Source organism: Eutrigla gurnardus (assembly GCF_963514095.1).
Source record: "Eutrigla gurnardus genome assembly, chromosome: 18".
In the NCBI taxonomy this organism is placed as follows: Eukaryota; Metazoa; Chordata; class Actinopteri; order Perciformes; family Triglidae; genus Eutrigla; species Eutrigla gurnardus.
The window spans coordinates 18,442,072-18,464,866 of record NC_139929.1 but is presented as its reverse complement, the minus strand read 5'-3'; the positions used below and the strand labels follow the sequence as shown (position 1 = coordinate 18,464,866).

The following is a 22,795-nucleotide window of genomic DNA, read 5'->3' as shown; positions in this document are numbered from 1 at the left end:
CGTGATCTGGGCTTACTTTGGGCAGCAGAAAATTTCTCCGACGAAATCCGTAGAACAACGTGATTGGTCAAAAGTAAGCCCAAGGGAAGAAACGTGATTGGCTAATTTTGGGCTTACTTTGGGCTTACTTTGGCGGAATTGGGAGAACACAGCAATCACATGCGAGAGGTAGCGGGATCGATGCCTGCATTCTCCATAACACTTTTCTTGCAGTTGAGGAGATAATCACTTCAAAGACGCGATATAATTCGATTATTGGATCAACTCGTATCACTGGCTGAAAAGAAGTAGTACTGATGCAAGATTACGGAGAATTGTGGAAGAATCCACATCCAGCAAGTTCTGCCACAAGCAGCATGTACTCAGTCATTTAAAAAGCCTACCACCCATCCATCCATCCATTGTCCACCGCTTATCCTGTATTCAGGGTTGCGGGGGGGCTGGAGCCGATCCCAGCTGTCATTGGGCGAAGGCAGGGTACACCCTGGACAGGTCGCCAGTCCATCGCAGGGCCAACATGTAGAGACAAACAACCATTCACGCTAAGCCTACCACTCAGATTTTTAAATTGTAATCTCCAATCCTTATGTTTTGTTTAAGGATATTTCTGAAGACACACACATTGACATTCTATGATTTAGACCTAATCCCTAATCCTAATGGAGGAATGGAACATATGGTTCAAAGGAGATTCATGACAGTGCATACAGTGATACTGGTAACATGCAAATAATTCAGTATACTGCAACTGGGGTTCCTTTGTATGGCGTGGTCCATGCTCTGACTGTCCGCCATTTTGTGTCCTTTGCTCCAGTCCTTGTTTAATTGTTTGATGGTTGTATTTGTTTTTGAGTTTGAAGTTTAGTTTGTTCGTTTGTTTCCAGAACAAGGTGTTTGGTGGTTTCTCTGTTTGTTTGTTAGTTTGTTGGTTTTGTTTGAGAATAAGCAGCTTTTTCCCTTTATTTGTTTTTGCCTTTATTGTTTCCTTTGGTTGTTTCACGATTGTTTCCTTGTTTAACTGGGGACAGGAGATGTGAGTCCCATCTGGGGTACCATTTTTTTATGTGACGGTTTTTCTTTTAGTGTGACTGGTTTGGTCAATGCTGGGGTGCCAGTCAGGTGTCTGTGTCCTGACAAATAGTCTGTCACACGATTTTTAACCCCCACAAAGGATATGTACCTAACAATACATTTGTGATAAGTGCATACCCATTATTTAAAACACATTTATCAAACTGTACCCAGCACAAAGAACAAAGAAACGGAATACAACCAAGGCTTTTTCGTTTTCTTTTCAAAAGTGTATTTAAATTGTCCATGAAAAATAAACAATATTCTTTAACTAGAAAATTCCCCCGCCGGGAAATTTTGAAAGGGCCACGGGGGCTACTGCCGGAGTGTATATACATTACGATGAGATTCTTCGAGATTTCAAACGAGACGTAGTTGTTTTAGAGGCAAATACAACTACAAATACTTCGCACTCAACTGTTTGCCAGTACATGTCACCGAACTCAGCTGTCACTCAAGTACTACCGAGTACTACCGAGTACTACTGAGACTCAAGTACTGAGAACTACTAGGTACTATGTATTGTCAAACATTTGCCAGTACATGCCAGAGCTTGAGTGACACTGAGGCTGGCACAACCTTTCTAGGTGAAAGTGTGACTGAGTAGAAGACGTTTGACTAAAAAAACTACATTTCCCACTGACTGCTCCTTCCTGTCCACCAATCAGAGCACACCACTCGTGTCTCCATTTTAAAGTTTAAACGGAGTTTCTAGGTGAAAGTATGCCCGAGCAGACGACGTTTGACAAAAAAAAAACTACATTTCCCACTACTAAATGTAGTTTTTAGTACATTCCTGTCCACCAATTAGAGCACACCACTCGTGTCTCCATTTTAAAGTTTAAATGGAGTTTCTAGGTGAAAGTATGCCCGAGCAGACGACGTTTGACTAAAAAAAACTACATTTCCCACTACTAAATGTAGTTTTTAGTATATTCCTGTCCACCAATCAGAGCACACCACTCGTGTCTCCATTTTAAAGTTTAAATGGAGTTTCTAGGTGAAAGTATGCCCGAGCTGAAGGCGTTTGACTAAAAAAACTACATTTCCCACTACTTAATGTAGATTTTAGTACATTATTGTCCACCAATCAGAGCACACCACTTGTGTCTCCATTTTAAAGTTTAAATGGAGTTTCTAGGTGAAAGTATGGCACTCAACTGTTTCCCAGTACATGTCACTGAACTCAGCTGCCACTCAAGTACTACCGAGTACTAGCGAGTACTACCGAGTACTAGCGAGTAGTACTGAGACTCAAGTACTGGGAACTACTAGGTACAATGTATTGTCAAACAGTTGAGTGCTTTGCACTCAACTGTTTCCCAGTACATGTCACTGAACTCAGCTGTCACTCAAGTACTACCGAGTACTACCGAGTACTACTGAGACTCAAGTACTGAGAACTACTAGGTACAATGTATTGTCAAACAGTTTCCCAGTACATGTCACTGAACTCAGCTGTCACTCAAGTACTACCGAGTACTACCGAGTACTACCAAGTACTACCGAGTACTACCGAATACTACCAAGACTCAAGTACTGACAAGTACTAGGTACTATGTATTGTTTGAAAAACTACAACTCTGCCAATCAGAGTGCACATGCTATCACTTCTGAGTGAGACAGAGACAGATAGTCTCCATTTTAAAGTTTAAATGTAGTTTCTAGGTTAAAGAGTTAAAGAGTTGACGATGGACTACATTTCCCACGGACTGCACCTTCCTGTCCACCAATCAGAGCACACCTGCTGTCAGTTATGAAGATCAGTGCCCCACAGTGCTGTCACCATGGCAACGGCCCTTGCTGCGTGTGTATGACTGCTTTGGAGCCTCTCTCTGCTTCTTTCTATCGCTCCATTCCCCCTCTGCGGAGGGTCCGAACAAAAGCTTGCCATGCTCACACCGAAACTCCTATCGCCAAAATTTTCACACCGTTAGCGCCACAAGACTCGGCTGAAGACACTGATGACTTTTATTTTTTCCTAGTGTCAGAAATGTGGACGCTAGGGCGAGTTAGAAATGCTGTTCATATCAGGTTTCTTTGAAAATCTGCTTCTCAATTAACATTGGAGCGGATGAGGAGAAAAAGAGACTTGGCCGTGCTTAGAGGTTGCTAGTTCACTTTTTGAGCACATTGTGAGAGACAGGACAAGTTTGTCTACAAAATTGGAAAATATCACGTCTGTAGAGTGAAGATTGTGGCCGGGAGGAGTTTGGAAAGGAAAAAGATCTGAGAAGCCCCCACACTCTAAGCGATGATGTCACCCACTCTAGCCCAGAATGTTCCGCGCAATACACACCCATTGTAATCTCATGAATTCTCCCAAAACGATCATGGTCATTGAACAATGATTGATCAAAAACTATATGAGCTATTGAAACGCGAATTGACACACCAGGACACAAGACTTGTTTCTACGTTTTAGAGTTTAAATGGAGTTTCTAGGTGAAAGTATGACTGAGCAGCAGGCGTTTGAAAAGCTACATTTTCTGCTTTTTTTTTTTCGCTCGTCCCATTCAAGTCAATGGGAAAATTTCGTTGGTTTTTCGCAACTTACGTCGCGAAAAATTTGTGTTCGGCTAAGAAAAGGAGCACTGGTCCCCTCAGCTATTTCATAGCTGTAGGGGGCCAGTGCTCGGTGCGATTGCCCCGTGGCCCTAATGAGTCCATATCTCAGTTCTTTTAAACAAAAATCAGATCTTGAGGCAACCAAAAATAAGTAACCAGAAAAATCCCCAAATAGCCAGGAAAAAAAAAAAAGGAAAAACAAAAGTAATCCAACAAAACACCATCGGTCGGTACTCACACACGCCAGGGGGGGAGCCGGTCAAACGTATCAGTCAGTCAACCAGTCGGAGCTTGTAGAAGACTGACGATCACAGGATCTCCGGCGGCCAAACGTGGCGGATGAGCAGGTTCACTGACGATCACAGAATCTCCGGCGGCCAAACGTGGCGGACGAGCAGGTTCACTGACGATCACAGAATCTCCGGCGGCCAAACGTGGCGGACGAACGGGTTTAACTGACGATCACGGAGTCCCCGGCGGCCAAAGGTCGCGGACGAAGGTGAACAGGACAGGATCTCGGCCTGGAGCCCAAGAACCACAAGAAGTGCCAGACATGATGTATGCAGGACCACCACAGGTACGGTCGTCACCTGTTGTTGAATGCTGAACTGCAACTCACACCAACCAATAGGATATCTCTCTGTGCCATCAGCCAGATATAGAGGACCTTGAAGCCAGGGCTGTAATACCTCATCATGTCCTTTCAGTCTCTTCCAGAGTGTCTCATTTATGAGGTTGTATGAGGATCCGGGGTCCAATATGGCTGTTCCTGTCCAGAAACCCACTGCAACTGGGACCACAAGCTGTCGGGGAAGAGGTGGGGCAGGTGAGGTGAAAAGGGGAGCCTGTCCAGGATGAGTGTGTGTATTAACTAGTGATGTCCAAATGAAGCTTCGTGAAGCATTTTCTTTATTTTCTGAGTCCAATAGATGGCGCTCTCTGTTCAACAAAGGGTTGAAAGCAATGGAAATATATCGGCCTGCAACCCTTTGTTGAACAGAGAGCGCCATCTATTGGGCTCAGAAAATAAAGAAAATGCTTCACGAAGCTTCATTTGGACATCACTAGTATTAACTGTAGGGGTAGGATGATTACTTCTTGGTTGGTGATTTGCCTGTAGGGGTATTTGCTTTGGAAACTTGCTTTTTCCAACCTGATATTGCGGGCAAGCTGATGGGGCATGATTGTTTTTACAGCGCCAGCAATAAACAGTAGTAACTTGAGTGGCAGGTGGGTGGGGCTGGGCCAACTGAGCAACTGGTTCAGACCTTGCTGGTTTCTGCATTAATTTTTTCCGCTGTTCATAGTGACGCTGATTTTCTCTGTCCTTCTCCAGCTGTTGACCAAGGCGAACCAGATCTTCCACTGTAGTTATGTGGCTGCCCCTCAGCTGGCTGGCCATTTTCGGGTTGATATTTTTTAGTGTCAACTTTACCACTTCCTGCTCGGTAATGTCTGGGTTCCAACGCTTGCAAAGAGATCTGTACATATATGCAAAATCCCTTATTCTTTCATCCTCTCCTTGTATGCATGTTCTGACTCTCTCCGCCAACTCGTCCTGATAATCCTCTGATGGCCCTTTTCCACCGAGGCATTTTGAGGGCCGGTTCGGAGCCGGTGCCCAATCGCGAACCAGTTCTTCCTGTTTCCACAGACAAAGAGCCGGCTCTCGGCCAGGAAAACTGGTTCGCGATCGGCCCCAACTCCTTGCCGGGCTGGAACCGGCCCCCGAAAGAAGGTCTTGCTTACGTCAGGGGCTGCGGGCGGGGTTATCGTGACCAACTACAGCAACGGAAATGTTGTGAGCGCCATTTTTAAAAAACAGCGCTCGTGAAAGTAACTCGTTGAACATATTTGAACAAAATATGGATTCAAAAGCTAAGCAGTGGTCGGTGGAGGAGACAAACTGTCTCCTCGTAGTATGGTCCTCAGCTGAGGTCCAGAATAAACTGGAGGGAGCCTCGAGAAAAAAGCCTGTTTTTGAGGATATCCAAAAGGAGATGGCTGCAGCAGGGTTCAGCAGAAGTGTGGACCAAATAAACAATAAACTAAAAAAGCTGAAGAGAGACTACAGGGACCAAAAGAATGACCTCGGGCGCAGCGGCAATGGACGGCCACGGAAGAATCCTCACTTTGAGGTTTTAGACTCGGTCCTCGGCGATAGACCATCGTGCCAAGTCACTGGGGCACTGAACTCGGCCACAGCAATGCTGAAGTCCATGGTCGACGATACCCTGCTGCTGCCTCTATCGAACGTTACAAATTCGGGTAAGTTTCACGTTTCAAATGTTTTGCCAAACCAACTATACATTTTGTAGCTGTTCAGTTTACCAAGTTACTGATTACGTTCGTAACAGCAGCCGTTAGTAGCTATTCTAGCTAGGGTAATGTAAGCTAACCAGCTAGCGTGATATTGCTAACAATAAGCCAATGTTAGCATGCTACTTTCAAACACTGCCGTTGGCTTACTAAACGTTACCAACTACAAACTTAACGCGTGGATTCACAAAACACTGCAGTGTGAGAAGTTAGTGATTAAACAACTGTTCTCTTGTTTTTGTTGTTTAGACCTGTCGGCCATGGACGATAGTGTAACCGACCGGGAGCTACCGTTGGAGCTACCTCTGGCCTGCAGCTCGCCCACACCGTCGTCCAGCTCATCAGGCCAAAGCTCCTCATCTCAGGCCAGACCAGGTAACGTTTCATGTGCTGGGTATATACTTGTCACAACAGATGCTATGCAAACATTGAGATATTTACATTCACCAGCCATTTAATTAGATGATATTGTACTAGTCTTATATGCAATACTGTGTTGTGTTGCATTGACTCTTGCTTTGCAAATACACAATAAAGACTTGTGTTAATTATAATTGTTCTTGTGCACAACAGGAAAAAGGAAGCGTGACACAAACATGGACTTGTTTGTGTCACGCTTGTTGGAATGCTAATCGGGAGTTCCTGCAGCAAAACAAAGAGACCAATGCTGAATTGGTGCAGACGGACACAGCCACCATGCTTTCACTGATGGAGTGCATGGTGTCGGTGATGGAGGCCCAATCCCGCCGATGATCATATAAAACACCTGACTGATACTGCACTGGACTGATACGGCACTCCCTTCACTTTAAACAATTCTGTTTTTCCAGAAATTGTGTATTTAACTTTTTTTTTTAATAAATACATTTTCTAAAGAGAGATGTCTGCTTTTGTATGCTTAATCAGCAGAGAAACACAACACAAGACAAGTAATGCAAGTTTTTGAAAAGAAATGTTTATTCACAAATAACAGCATGGCATCCTAACTTAATGTACAATCTGTAGTAATGGCAGTTTAATGAACACAAACGGAACAGGTAAAATTGTAAATTTACTCAAATTAGTTGTCACCTCTGTTAAAGTACTGCATTAATGCAGCTCCCCCTTCTTGATTGGCATGCTCGGGTACTGCCTGAACAGGAGGCTGAATGTTCACGTGCCTGTCGGTGTGCTCCTCTGCAAAATTGTCACCATGCTCCTCACAAATATTGTGAAGCACACAGCACGTCAGCGTCATTTTCTTGCTCAGCACAAGCTTGCAGTCATTTCTTTTTAAGAGGCATCTCCATCGTCCTTTCAGTCTCCCAAAACACATCTCCACAACAGACCTTGCACTGCTCAGCCGGTAATTGTAGTTATGTTGTTCAGGGGTCAGTCTGCCAGTGTCCGAAAAGGGCTTCATGAGCCAATTCTGCATGGGGTAAGCAGGGTCACCAATTACGTAATGTCCGACATCACAGCCAGAGATGGTCATTTTGTCTTAGCCCTCTTGCATCATGCACACTGCCTGGATAGCCAACACATATGTCCCAGAAAATACCTTTTCCATCTACAACTGCTTGCAGAACAATTGAATGCCATCCTTTTCGGTTGAAGTAGTCTCTAGGATACTCCTCTGGTGCTATTATTGGAATGTGGCTTCCATCTATCGCTCCAACACACTGTGGTACTCTCCAACGATTTACGAAGAAAGTGGCCATTTCCACCAACTTGTCAGCATCAGGGCGTGTAATGTGTACAGCAAGCAGAGTTGCAAAAGTCCTGAACACAATTAAACACAGTGCTCAGGCCTACCCCAAAAAGATGGCTGATGGTCCTGTATTCACTGCCAGTCGCCAGTTTCCAGATTGCAATTGCCACTCGCTTTCAGGTGGGGATAAACATGCGGTAATTTGTGTTGCTTCTCCCAATGGTGGGCCTGACTCGACCGCAGATATAATCAAAGGACTCCCGGGACACACGGAAATTTTGCTAATTTTGCTCAATAACTGTTGTGTCCCACCAGTGGTGAGATCGTGGGTGTGCCCAGACAACAGGCGACCTCCGTCTTGCCCACTGCCGCAACATTTCCTGTAAAGATATAAATCGGTGTATGATTATTTTTAACTGTAAGGTGATAGATACCAGGCAGTCTGCGCTAGGTTATGATAGCTAACATTTGAGCTAGCGGGCTAGCGTTAGCTTCCAACAAAGGCTAACATTAGCATCTTACATTCTGTTAATAAGAATCAAAACGTGCAGATAATTACCCTTCTTCTGGAACGTAATCTCTGTCCGAAGGATTGAGGACGATCAGCACAAATATGTTGTGCCCATCTTTTTCGTATGCCAATGTAGGTTTGCAAAGCCAGGAGCAAGATTTGAGAACAGGCGACGTAGTCTTCCATTGTCGTCGTTGTGATTGCTGTTGCCGCTCGCGCTTCTGGGAAAACCTTCTTTTTCTTCTTCTGCTCTTTACTCGCGGTTGGCAACCAGCTTTGAGGTGCATTTATTTTATTTTTTTTGATTAACCTTTATTTTTCCAGGAATATTCTCATTGAGATTCAAAATCTCTTTTTCAAGAGAGTCCTGGCCAAGAAGGCAGCATACAAACATTTAAAGTTTCACATTAAAAACAACAAAAACACAAAATTTCACACTAAAAACAGACACAAACACAATAAAAAGTGACAAAGCATCAATCTAATTGGCAGTAAGTCAGTGTCCAGTTTGTGGTTAAATAGTCCTTGATCCTGCTTTTGTAATTGTTCAGGGTGATTAGGGATTCCAGTTTAAGGTGTTCCTGTAGCTTACACCATGATGACGGGGCAAAAGATTTAAAAGCACTTTCACCAAACGTAGTGCGAGTCCGAGGAACGTTATACATAATCATTACCGCCACCTACCGGCCGGGGAAATCCTCAAACCTATGCAGACGTATACAGTGACGTAATGACACAGCTCTCTGGGCTCTCTCGCCGGTGGAAAAGCAAACCGGTTCTCAGAAGGTTCGCAAGTTGAACCAACTGCGAACCAGCACGGAACCGGCCCGATTCTTGAACTAGGTTCGCGATGACAGGAAAGCAGACGTAAATCTCTTCTCAAACTCCTTCCAGGTAGCAACCTCCAAGCGGGCCACATCCCACCAGTCACGGGCTGTTCCATGGAGCATGTTACGCAGAGTAGCGATGACTTCTGAATCAGTAAGTGGGTGGAGTGCCAAGAAATCCTTACATTTTTCCAGGTAAAGTAGAGGGTCCTGTGTATCATCTATTCTTCCAAGTCAGTAACACTGGGGAACATTGTGGACTGTAGCCTGGGACGGGCTGGTTGGGCAGGTGGTCTAAATAGTGGATGTTCATCCAGGAGGGTCTGTAATTATTCTAAGTCGTTTTGGATTAAAGTGTCTGCTAAATGTCCTAAATGTAAATGTGACTATCACAAACTGCCATGAGATTGCATTCGCTAAGTTAACAATCCGAGGCCAGGAGTCCAGAGTTGGAACTGGAGGATGATCTACCACAACAACATGTTGGGGGTTTAGGTCAGTTCCTCAGGCACACACATCAAGTGGGTCAAGTCCCTCACTCCAGTCTAAATCGATGCTCTTTATTTAGGTTTAGTGGCACAGGCAGAGAGAAGAATGCTTTAGAGAGCTGAAGAGAAAAGACAATTATCCAGTCCTATTTACTTGAGAGTGCAGGGCACAACCACATTTGTAGACTCAAGTATCAGCTTCTCTCCATCAGGGGCCCAAACAAAGGAAACGATGCAGTTCTTCATCAGAATGAGTACGGATTCTATTTCCTCCAGGGAACGTAGCACAATGAAGAGTCAGGAGGGTTAATGACACTTTTGAATAACTCTCGGTTTGGGCTTTAGGGTTTATATTTTCAGAAAGAGAGAGTGTGAAAAAAAGAGATGGAGAAAGAGAGAGAGGAGCATGGTCTGGCATTGTCATGCAAATGCTATGAGACAGAACACATGTAAAATCTAATAGTGAACTATTTTGTTTTTGAAGGGAAGTAAGAACACACACACACACACACACACACACACACACACACACACACACTTGTCTGGTCCAAACTGAAGAATAACCTATCACTGTTTTTCTTTATACTTTAAGTAAATATGATTATTCAGATGAGACCAATTATATTGACAATTTATGAGAATCCAAACATGGTGGTTTCCCTCTTGAGGCGGTAAATACACTGCTGCCTGGTCTGGCTGTGGATAACGATATCCTCTAAGATGCAAGTCCACATCATGAAAGTAACTATGTACATTCACTCAAATACTTAGTACTCAGAGAGTAACTAAACACACATAGCCTAACCTAAAAAAGCACCACATGGACTCCTGGGCTTGGTCTTCATTACTTAAAGGTGCTATTTGAATTTGAATTTATTTATTCAGGATAGCCCCTTGAGATGAATCATCTCATTTTCGAGGGGGTCCTTCCACAAAAAGATACAATGATACAATGTCAGGTAAAGAAATAAAAAGAAAAGCAAATACATTGAAACACAATACAGGACTTACGTACATACACACACACACACACACACACACGCAAGACAAGGCTCTCCTAACCCCAGCTAATCCACAAACGGCCAGATATCGGAATAATAGTCAACTTGTGATATCTTAGCTTACAAATGGGAAAAATACAGAAAGAAATAAAATAATAATAATATTATAATAGTAAAAATTAAGTAAATAAATAATCGGATCAGATAAGAGAATCACACACACAAAGAAAGAAAAAATTTTGCAGTTTGCACGAGAGAGAGGAAAGATAAGTAATAGGAAATAAATAATAATAATAATAAATAAATAAATAAATAAATAGTAAACATCATCAGAAACAAGAACAGGGAGTTTGCAAATGAATTAGAAGTGATGCTTTGAAGCTAGATAGAGAAGTGGAAGCCCTAAGCTGGCATGGGAGACTGTTCCAGTCAGACGGAGCTTTAAACTGAAATGAACGACGACCAGATTCTTTAAATATTCTGGGAATACGGAAAAAGAGATGATCTGTATGTCTAAGACTGTATTGTGTACTATAAGGAATCATAAATTGTTTTAAATATAAAGGAAAATTAAAGTGAATGCATTTAAAAATAAATAATAACCAATGAAGAACTCTTCTGGCTTTTGGGTTAACCAGTTCAAAGATTCATAAAGAGTGCAATGATGAGTTCTGTAGGGACATCTCAGGACGAATCTACAGAGGCTGTTATACAGCACAGTGAGAGGACGGAGATTAGATTCTGTAGTGTTCTGATAAATGATGTCTGCATAATCAAGAATAGGAAATAATAATTGTGATACGATTCTTTTACAAACCTGTACTGTAAAACAATCAATGGACCGATACAGTAATTTCAGACGACAGTAAATTTTCTTTGTAATTAAATCAATGTGTGGTTTAAAGGATAACTGAGAATCAAGCAGGAGGCCCAAGTATTTAAATTGATCTACCTTTTCTAGTGGGGCTCCGTCAAGAAAAAATAAGGACCAGTCTTTGGATAATAAATCAGATCTGGTACTGAAAAGCATACTATGTGATTTTTTCTTGTTCAAAAGAAGTTTGTTGGATGAGAACCATTTCTGAACTAAATTAAAATGATATTGCAAGGAGTGCTGAATTTGTGACGTATCACGTTTGGAGGAGTAAATTACAGTATCGTCGGCAAAAAGGTGAATTTGACAGTCAGAACAGATTTGTGGGAGATCATTAACAAAAATAGAAAATAAAAGAGGGCCCAAAGATGAACCTTGGGGCACACCTTTTGATATAAACTTATAGTCTGACTGGGTGTTCTGAAAAGACACACACTGGCTTCTGTTGTGAAGAAAGGAATTAAAAAAATAAAACTGATTCTGTTGAAAGACCAATAGCATACAACTTATCTAAAAGGAGATAGTGATCAACCATGTCGAACGCTTTTGATAAATCAATGAATATAGCACCAGTGGGCATATTATTGTCAAAAGAGGATAATATGTCATTGGAGAATTTTGTGAGAGCAGTGGTCGTCGAGAAGTTGGGTCGAAAGCCAGATTGGTGTGGGGATAGGATGTTATAATCATTGAGATAATTGGATAATTGATTAAAAATAAGTTTTTCAAATACTTTGGCGATACTGTTGATAATTGAGATGGGTCTATAGTTATTAATATCCTGATGGTCGCCACCTTTATGTCACAGGGTTACTCTGGCGCATTTCCAAGATGAGGGAGTTTCACAGGTGGTCAAAGATAAATTAAACAAATCTGCCAGAGGAAATGATAAAACATAAGAGGCCAATTTAAAGAATTTGATCTCCAGCCCATCAGGACCACAACTGCTCCCAGAACTTAGGCCATCGATGACCCGATGAACCTCGGTTGAGGTGATTGTTCTAAAGGCGAAGGAACTCCTGGACCTTTCATTGATCAAGGTGAGGTCAGAGCAGTGATTACCAGATAAAGAATTGCCGATTAAAGAAAAAATGCTGACTAAAGGCTTCTGCAATTAATAATGAGTCACTAATAATTTCATTATTCAATTTAATATGAGTAGAGGCATTTTTTGAGGATTTATTAGTAACATTATTAATTGTCTTCCAAAATTGTTTGGGGTTCTTAAAATTGGTTGTTAGGGAATCTTTGTAGTAATTGGCTTTAGCATTTCTTGTTTTAGTAGTACATTTATTTCTTAAGTCTTTGTAAGCAATCCAGTCAGAAACATTCTTAGTTGCCCGATATTTTTTCCAGGCCTTGTCTCTTTGTTTGAATAGATTAATAAGTTCTCCTTTAATCCACGGTAAGTGTCTACCCTTAACTCTAATTGTTGACCAGGGTGCGTGTTTGTTAATAACCTTGAGAAACTCAGTATAGAAAAAATGCCACGCATCATCAACATTTGGTATTAGCTGAAACCGCTCCCAGTTTATGTTTAGAATGTCTTGAATAAAGTGATCATGATTAATATTATTAGCTTTCCTTACTTTAATAAATTTAGGGGGAAGATGGGGCATTTTAATCTTCCAAACACAAAAGACAGCAGAGTGGTCACTAAAGGAATCTGATAGTACACCAGATTGAATAATTCTGTCAGGATGGGTGACTAGTATCAAATCAAGCAGGGAGGCTGAGCTAGAGCACACCCTCGTGGTTTCAGTTATGAGTTGTGTGAGATTTATACTGTTGAAAAGATTGCGACCATTAAGAGAAGACCGGTCAAGCCAGTTAAAATCCCCTAAAATGATTTTCTTACTTGAGTGGTCTAGGGAGTTAATGGTAGACAAGATACAGTTTATGGATTCCGTAGGAGATTTAGGGGATCTATAGAAATTTCCAATAATTAATATTTTGTTCTCATGAAAAATTATCCTTACAAAGAGACATTCAAAGTACAAAGGATTCTCTGTAGGTGTGACTAGCTCTGAAGTCAGACTTGAGGAAATGTAGGTCAGAAGTCCTCCTCCTCTGGAACCCCTGTCACTTCTGTATAAGACATAATTGTCAAGTTTAATATCATTGTCAGGAATATTACTGTTCAACCAGGTTTCTGAGAGAGTGATTACATGGGGTTTGTTGTAGGTAAGCCAAACTGTAAGGAGATCCATTTTGGGTAACAGACTTCTTATATTCAGGTGAACAACTTGCAGACCTTTAGTTAAGTTCATTATTCATAATAGACAAATAAATAGACTAAATAAACAGAAATATACATAAGTGCCAAAACTTGTAAGTAGCATCACAGATCATACAATGACAATAACAGGGGCTGGTGGAGAAGGCCAGCAGTTGGAGAGTAACACACAGACACACACAAACACAGGACCACACACACATGCCACATAGGTATACGACCTCACGCACAAACATACACACACAAGAACTGAGCAGAGTCATAATATCAAAAACAGTTCGATTCAGTCTGCAGGTTTGGTGATGGGACTAACTGATTGTAGCTATTATTAGTAAGATTATTCAGAGAAAAGAAAGATAGGTGCCACAAAATCATTTATTTCCCATCATAATGAACTGACCATAAAGAAAAATAGAAAAAATAGAAAAGGTAGGATGGAGAGAGGAGAAGAAAAGAGTGGAAGAAACTGTCGGTTAAGTCCCTGCTGCTAGGGATCCTGCTAGACAGGCAGTTAGGAGTGAGGAGAAGAGAGAAAAGAAAAGGAAGAGAGGGAAAAAGGGAAAATGGGGACAGGGAGTAGGCGAAAAGGGGTTTGGACTAATATACTGTAGGAGAGGTGAGGGTAGGGAATAACAGCATAAAACAGCAATAAACAGCTATAATTATACCAAAGGGAAAAAGAGAGAGAGGGAAAGAAAAAAAAAAAAAAATAGGAGAGAGAAAAAAAGAAAGAGAGAGAGAGAGAAAAAAGGCAACAATAGGTGAGAAATGTATTCCTACATAAAATAATAATTTGAGCAGAAACAGATAGATATATAAAGTGAGACAGTAATTTATAAGTCACCCCCCCCCCCCCAGAAAGTGTCCCTCAATGAAAGTAGTGTCTTTGCGACAGATCGCGGATGTATGCGGATGCCGCTTTACGACAGTACCACAGCAAGTAACGGCAAACAATGCGGCTGCCTGCTGTTCCACAGTGTCATGCACTGTCAGAAAAAAGGGTACGACTGAGGTCCAATTTTGTTCTCTAAGGTACAACTGCTGGTGATGTACCCTCACAGGTCCTGAGTTGTTCCTTAAGGTACTTACATGTACCTTTTTTGGGCTAAAAGGGTACATATAAGTTCCAAAATGATCAGGGGTCCACATCTGTACCATTTTTTCCACAAACAGGGGTACAATGACAATGTGAGACTGTCAGTGCCACTAAGTCAGTGCCACTAATACAGTTTTGGGATGGTTTATGCATCAGAATTTGGAAATTTAGTTATTCACAATCTTATTCTTAAACCTAATGTTCAAGTGAACCCCAGATAACACAGCAGTGAATTAAACAATAAAGTCGGACTAAATAACATTGCACACAACATTATTTATAAATACTTAATTATTGATTAATTAATTATAACTATTTCTGTTATCTTAACATAAGCTTTTGTACAAAATATGGGTATCCTATTGGTATCAGCATTACCACTTTTGGTTTTACTTCTAAATGGATCAGAAAGAAACATCAATAATATTTAAGTTGAAGCCAGCTACAGACTGGTGATATTGACATTTTACAGTAAAAGCCTCAGTGCATCCTGGAGATAAACTGATGATGAACAAGGATCAACGGCTGTATTCGAAACCGCATACTATACTGCTAGTACGTACTGATTTGGCCAAAATGTAGTATGCAGTATGCAGTATGCAAACAAAAGCAAAATCTGCAGTATGCGAAAAGTTCCCGGATGTCGTACTGATTCGGAGGATATTTCCAGTATGCATCCGACCAGTCTTCTCTGCCTACTGTTTCCCACAATGCAATGCGCTGCAGCCTGGATAAATCGAGTAATGACGGAGCAAGAGAGCGTTTCCAGGGGAATACAAACGCTGGAGCTGGGACGAAAAAACAAAAACAAAAAAAAACGCTGGAGCAGTACGCCGTTTATATTTGTTATATTTGTTTACATAAGTACAGTGCATAGGCTACTTGATTATTGTAACGAAAGCTATATAGGTACAATAGAAATCCAGGCTATATGAAATGAAAAAAAGTACTCTGTTAATTCAAACTTTTATTAATATTTGGTGATTTCTGTACATGCAGAGCTCCCGAGACAGCGCTATATACTGTATACTGTCCACTACAAACAGCGGTTAAAATAACTGGCTTGCTGTCTCCCCCGGGACGACGACGCATGTTGGCCGGCAAAACACCTCTTGAGACGGGCTGCTGCCTCTGAGACGACCCGCTCCTTCCGGAGCTTCACTTCTCCGAAAACATCGAGGCAAATTACTAAACAGCCGTCATTTGGGTAAACTAACCGCACATTGGGGATCTAAACGGTTACTTTCTCGCATGAAAAAATATAAAAATTTAATAAAGTGACATAATAACAGCGCTACAGCGGGAAATAAAACAGCTTTGCGCCTGTGTTACAACTACTGCTGCCGGTCGCCACGAAATGCATTCTGGGAAACTTGCATACTGCATACTGCGGTGTGAACGGCGTCTGTCTGCTGAAGTAGCATACTGAATCCCACATTCAGTACGCAGTACTACCGGCAGTCACCGTTTGGAGTTCGGTAACGTAAAGATGGACTTTTCCACAGAGGAGCTCCTTGTAAAGCTGGAGCAGGCTGGGATAACGGTGACAGAGGGAGAGGCCCAGAGATTTAGAGGTAAGTTAATTTTAAATTGAACTGGAAGGTTGAAAATATACGTTAGTGCTTTATTTGGTCTATGAAGCCTTTTGTCAAAATTGAATAAACCAAGTGACTAAACCGTTAACGTTAGCTAGCATCGCTAGCTAGCTAGTCGGACATTAAACTTTAACGTAATCTAAAAAATAACAGGTTAACATGACCAAAAGATGCCGTTTTGAGACGATCTCGTGTGCCTTCTAACCTTACGTTTATTTTATTGGTGTTGTGCTGCTGAATGGAATTAATTTTGTAACCGTTAGGTAAGGTTAGCTAACCCAACGTTAGCTAAAAACTGCTGAGATCATTTCGCGGCTTTTTAACAGAACTTAGCTGTGGCGCGTAAATTGTACCCTCAGGGTCCACATCTGTACCTCTTTACTGTCAATGGAAATGTTCTGGCTGTGAATAATGCTAAGTAGGCTTCGCTGCATAGTTACCGTTGCTATGGACGCGACGTGAAGCTTATCAGTAATTAAGGTAATAGGCCTACGTGTTGTGGCTGAACGCGTTCAGTGAACGATCGTTGATAAACTCGTTCATATTTTGGGCGAACGTGAATTGATCGTACTGTATTCTGCCTGATGAACGTTATTTTGAACGCGTTCATTCTGGAGTTTGTGAATGCTGCTCTCTTACAGTTTAGCTTCGTTCAAGTGAGTGCCAGATTTCTATCGGGCCTTCCAGTCGAAAAACTGGCTAAAACACACCGTAAACAGGCCTTAATATGTAGCGGAAAAACACCCAATCTGGCAACACCAACTACCACAGAGTCGCACCGCCGGTGCGTCATCAATATGCGAAGCATGGCGACAACAACAAATGAAGGCTGCAGCATTACCTCAGACTCTGCCACCACCTTTAATACAGCATCTTTGTATGATTACTTGAATTGAACTTGAATGAATAGGTCAGTGATGATCCAGGTGGGAAAAATCTGACCTTTTTGTGTAAACTTCACTCGCCGGGTTTCAAGAAGCAACTCCGTACATCAACAACGTCAACAGCAAACCTGAAACGGCACCTTGAAATAAAGCACCCGGCTAGTCTTTCAAGGTCTGAGCGAGTGAATAAAAAATCAAAAGACGGCCCAAATCACATTAACGGCGTACAGTAGCGGCTCCGCTGTCTTCATCTCCCTGCCTACAGTAACGTTATGATGTCGGAGACCTGCAGTTTCAGTGTTAAAACTGACAAAGTAATTGCTGTCTGTTGTTCTATATGGGCGGTGGCAATAATTTTGAAAAATAATAGCTTGCAGCAACATATTGGGGAAAAAAAGTAGTACATTTACTAATTTTTTTCTTTAAGAAAAGTGACTATTTTACTCTCTCTCTCTTCTCTCTCAATTATTTCAGACAATGACGTGGATGGAGAAACATTAGACTGTGGCTTGACAGATAACATGATCTCATACCTTTTTCCTGGGTCATTCAAAAAGCAAGCGAAGTTCAACAAATTTGTTCAGGAGCTGAAGCATGTTGTTGTACTAACTTTAGAACCAGTGCCCGAAGAATTCTATGTCCAGCACTTGGCTGAAGAAAGGTAAGTTATGCAATATAAAGAATTTAAAATGTGTGTTGAAATGTATTTCAAGGTGTTAATGAGTTGAATGTTGTATGTTGTTGAATGCTGAAATATACTGTTGTCATAGGTGCCAATAATAATCTGTGATGTTCAGATCCTTTACCTCAGTAAATGTACAATCACATAATTAAAATTCTTCACCACAAGTAACTTTCAAACTAACTTAAGTTTTAGCAGCAAAATGGTCCTAGAGTACCACAAATGATACATACAAATTATCTAGTAAAATGCTCCCAGTCAGTGTTGTATTTATCTGATGGTATTTGATTCCTTTTATTGCTACACTTATCTGTATTTTTGTTTTTACTCCCGTAGATGGTTTTAAGGTAATACTAGTTTTAAATTATATAGACACAGCTGGGTAGTTTGAGCCACAGTTCACTTTCAGACAGATGACTTCGAGTTTAACATTTGCCTCTTAGATATAGTGGAGTAGAAGTAGGCTATAAAGTAGCATAACATGGAAACCTCAAATTTGTATTTATGAAAATCACTTGATTAAATGTATTTAGCCATATTCCACCACTAATATGTTCCTTTTGTGTTGCCATGTCTACTGGTAACACAACTTTCTCTCCCTTTCCCACCCTGTCAGAAACGAGGCAAATAGGAGACTTCCTGCTGTATTCATTATTCCTCCTTTACCAAGAGATCTTCAGACCAAGCTTGATAATAAGGAAGCATGTCAGAAGTCATCCAGAGATCGACACAGGATAATTCGTTTTCTCCACGAAGCAATGTTAGAATACACAATGTGAGTCAAAAATGTCCACAATTTAGAGGTAGCCCTTGATTTTGCCACAGTGTCACTCTGTTATCACTTTAGTAATATACTTCAAGCTGTTAAGTTGCACAGCCAAATTTGCTCCTTCCTGAAAGTTTAAGGCCTATTCCATGATGAATATTAACAGTTATGATGACGTTTAAAGAGCAGTTATATGGTAAAGTATTTATAGTGTTTTTCCTTCTCACAGGTATCCTACTAATGCAGAATATGTGCAAGTAGTTAAAACACTTATTGCGAAGTACCCTTTTCTCAAGGATCTTGAGGGAAATGGCTATGTAAGTTACAAAGTTTGGTTTATTATGGTACTGTATATTGTCTGATGTAATGCAAAACAACAATGACTGAATACAGTAATGCATGTGTGTTAAACTTTTCTTGGATGTGTTTATTATTTTATTAGTTATCATTTCCTTATTGTTTTTATTAGCATACCTGGCATCAGTCCCTCAAACGCAAATTCAAAGCGGAGCGTGCACCTTTGATAGATGACGATGAGGTGAAAAGAAGTAAGGAAAAGTTTGGGCACAGGAGATCGAGAGAGTCTACTGAAGCTGCAGGAACCTGTCGCAGATCTGTGTCAGGGGTGAGTGGACTCATGTAGCTGCGTGCATTTTTACAAAAGTTATTGCCCACAATAGTATTTTACCGTAGGTGTCTGTAAAAAGGTTAGGTTCACTAATGGCTATTGTTGTTATTTTCTCATTAGTTAATTAATCCTTTGGTTAACTTGCATATTAATGTTGGTATGGTGGCAATATTCTAGTTCAAATGCACTTATGCAGTTGCACTGTTTTAGTTTTCTGTTTTTAATTCCAGCAGGTGCCTGCTGTAATTGGTGAGGATGCAACCTCTATTGAGAGGCATGTGCATGATCTTCATATCCAGTATGAAAAGGTCCAACCAGACAGCTCTGTGGTCAAAGACCGCATGCAGCGAACATTTGCATGGCGTCGAAAAGAGATCGCGGATGGCATGATAGTTGAGGATGTACTGAGGAAATACCCGTTCCTGAGAACACCGTCAGGCGTAAGTGATATGATTTACTTAAAGTCAATTTTCAGCTGTTAAAAGCTTATAGTTAATGTCTGTGTAAACAAATCGTACCACTTGGAGTACTAAAAATGTAATGTATATGCAAGGAATGCAAGAAAAATACTTTGGTACTGGTCTTGTGTTTGAATGTTAAGATTACTTGGCTAAATGAGCGATGAATTTCCCCTCTCTATTAACTCTTTCAGCTGTGGGAAGAGGTTGACAGGATCCATCCATCTCCGGTGTGCATGTGCAATCGCTGGAAAGAGGGCTTCACCCACATTGTGCCAAAGATAATCAAGCTGGTGGAAGGAAAATCCCCATTGGCAAAACTATATTCAGAAACTAGGGAGGAACTGCTGGCTGAAGATCTACCAGGTACACTACAGTTTTATTTTGGTGTTCATAAGCACAATGATAATATTGTCAGTACTTTGCTTGAAACACTTTTGTCATTTTATGAGTTTCAGTTGTTCTCTTACCACCACCTTCAGGTTAATTGATAGTACAAAGTACCCCTTTTGTGGTGTCACAGACCTATTTCATCATCTCTTACAGAAGTTGACTTTCGTGCGGCGCTCATCTTTCTGCCCCTCATCTTCAGAGAGAAAGTGGACCACTTGATTACAGTTGGACAGGTATGGATTCAGTTCTTATTTCCAACTGGAAAAAAGTTTAGGGACAATCCTTGGTTGTATCTCTCACTGGAAACATTACATTATTATTTTCATTATTCTTATTATTATTATTATTATTATTATTATTGTTGTTATTATATTTGTAAGAATATATGCAGGGTTCCCGTGGATCCTTAAAAAGTCTTAAAAAGCACTGAATTAATCAATCTAAAAATAAGGCCTTAATTGACCTATGGCTAAGCCCCGCCCCCTCGGACAAACTGTCAACATTCGGTGACAAGCGCGATGACAGCTGTCACAGACATTTCACAGGAGGCAGTTAATGATTTTTGGAGACAGAAAGATTATATATCATCTCGAAGTCACTTAAAGGGCCTTAATTAAATATGTAAAGGTCCAAGTTGCAAACGTTTCCAGGACAAGTCTTTTTATCATCTTCACCAAGAGTACCTCTCCGTTAGTTTGGTGCTACAGTATTTACATAAATCATTCAGCACAACATTGCTAACATTTGTTAACGTTAGTACAACTAGAGCCCTTTGGACAACAGCAACAATGATGTATGATTGCCAAAGTAGAAAAACTAGCACATAACAGGCCAATGAACTCCCGGCAAACAAAGTGACATGATGTTCAACGCAACTGGAAGCTAACGCTAGGCTAACGTTAGAGATGTTAAAGATAACTTTAACATCTCTAGCAGAGTGACAATATGTTGCCTCAAATAAGTTGCTGACTGACCTTAGAACAGATGTCGACATCCTTGTTAATTTTATCCACGTTTAGTTGGTGTTGTGGTCTAAGTTACCTCATAACTTTATCCAGAGCAGCCACTTATCTCGGTTGAGATGCGGCTTGGGAAAGGGTGAAAAATACACCCCGTCGCCTCTCAGGATACCTGGTGTCAGAGCTGCATGTACCCCATGCACACCGTTTGACCATTTTAAACTTAAAATTTTCAAGAAAAAACATAGAAAAACGAGTGAAAACTGACTAACTGCAATGCATTTCAATGAACGTGGAAGCAGAGAGTGTCCGAGTGTATTGGGTTAGCTATGTGCACTGTGATTGGCTCATCGCGTTTGGGAGCGGGGCTTACCATAGGTCAATTGGCATTAAAATGTCTTAAATCAATCTTTCAAAAGTTTTAAAAACATGGATTGCAGTTCTCCGTCATTCAAACTTCACAGAGGCGATTTATGAGAACAATTTAGATTGGAGGAGTGCTACATGTGCGAAATAACAATTATAGTCTGGACTTTGTCTGGAGTGTATCTGTGTAAACGGCTTCATTCAGCGTCTCTACCTCCCCTCTGGCACCGTGAGTAACCATGGTTACAGGAACGCCCTGAAACGTTAGCTCAATGCCGAAAGCTTGTATTATAACATATTGAACAAATGTAAAGCCTCAGAGCTTCTTTGATTATTAACAGCATGTTAGTGATGACAGAAAGGTGATAACTCGCCATCTGACTGACAAGGCTGGAAAGTTGCTGTTTGTAGGATGTATTTTTCTGTTAAACAATAAGAGGCTTACTTTAAACAATATTATTAATAATAATTACTCAATTTAATCAAAGAAAAAATGGCAGAATTGCAACAGGTGGAGGAGGAACTAAAGAAAGCCTGCAGCTCCATGGAATGTGTTATGTTTTTCAAAATGAAACTTTTTTCACTGGGTCAAAAAGTCATGTTTTTATGTTCAAATATTTTTTTGCCATTTGTGTTGATTGTGTCGTTAGTCTTAAATTTCATTTCAAGTGGCATTATAAAAGTCTTAAAACATCTTAAATTTAACTTGCATTAAGCTGTAGGATCCCTGTTATATAGCACACTTAAAAAAACAGGTTTACAAAGTGCTTGTCAAACTGTTGCAACTACTGTTTGAAACACTTTTCACGTTTTTGATTTAGCTTTATCTGTTTCAGTTGTTTGCTTCACCATCGTTTTGACATTTTTTTGCAGTGTGACGGTCAGAGTCCCTATCCAACTGTACGGTTGGTAGACAGTGACTGGAAGATGGCCTTCACCAGGAATGCTCCGGTTTCAGTCGTGGTGGACGGTGTGGAGCTGTGCCAAGGAAGAGGAGTTGAGCATGGGGTAATTGCAGCCTTCTGTGCCTACTTTGTTTTCAATCTGGCCTACCCACCCCACATTAAGAAGACACTGATCTTCCTCCAGCGTGTTATACTGAACATTACTGAAGTAGGTGACAAGGATCTTCCAGTCACTGTCACCAGAATTATCAATCTACTCTTTTAGATATGCCTCGACCATATAGATGTACCAGGTGTAGAAGAACTACCTTCACCCTAATGAAGTTGATTCAGCATGTTGGTCTCATCCATGCACACAAATCCAACTTTAATATAACCTGTGGTCTAAATGACTGTAAGTCATCTTTTTCATTATATGAGTCCTACAGACGTCACGTGTATCGCAAGCACAGGAAACATGTGCTACCTACCAACAGCG

The 22,795-nt window shown here is 41.0% G+C and overlaps 1 protein-coding gene across 1 annotated transcript; it reads left to right on the top strand.

Annotated features, from left to right (window-relative positions):
* Positions 1 to 16,170: 16,170 nt before the first annotated feature.
* On the top strand, positions 16,171 to 22,582 carry LOC311028837 (sterile alpha motif domain-containing protein 3-like; the record flags this gene model as incomplete). The annotated part of the gene is made up of 9 exons (XM_084033632.1): positions 16,171 to 16,255; positions 17,635 to 17,821; positions 18,459 to 18,617; positions 18,838 to 18,925; positions 19,078 to 19,233; positions 19,536 to 19,676; positions 19,889 to 20,060; positions 20,241 to 20,320; positions 22,286 to 22,582. The coding sequence occupies 9 exons, from the start codon at positions 16,171 to 16,173 to the stop codon at positions 22,580 to 22,582; spliced, it is 1,365 nt and encodes a 454-aa protein (XP_083889758.1).
* Between the last annotated feature and the right edge of the window lie 213 nt (positions 22,583 to 22,795).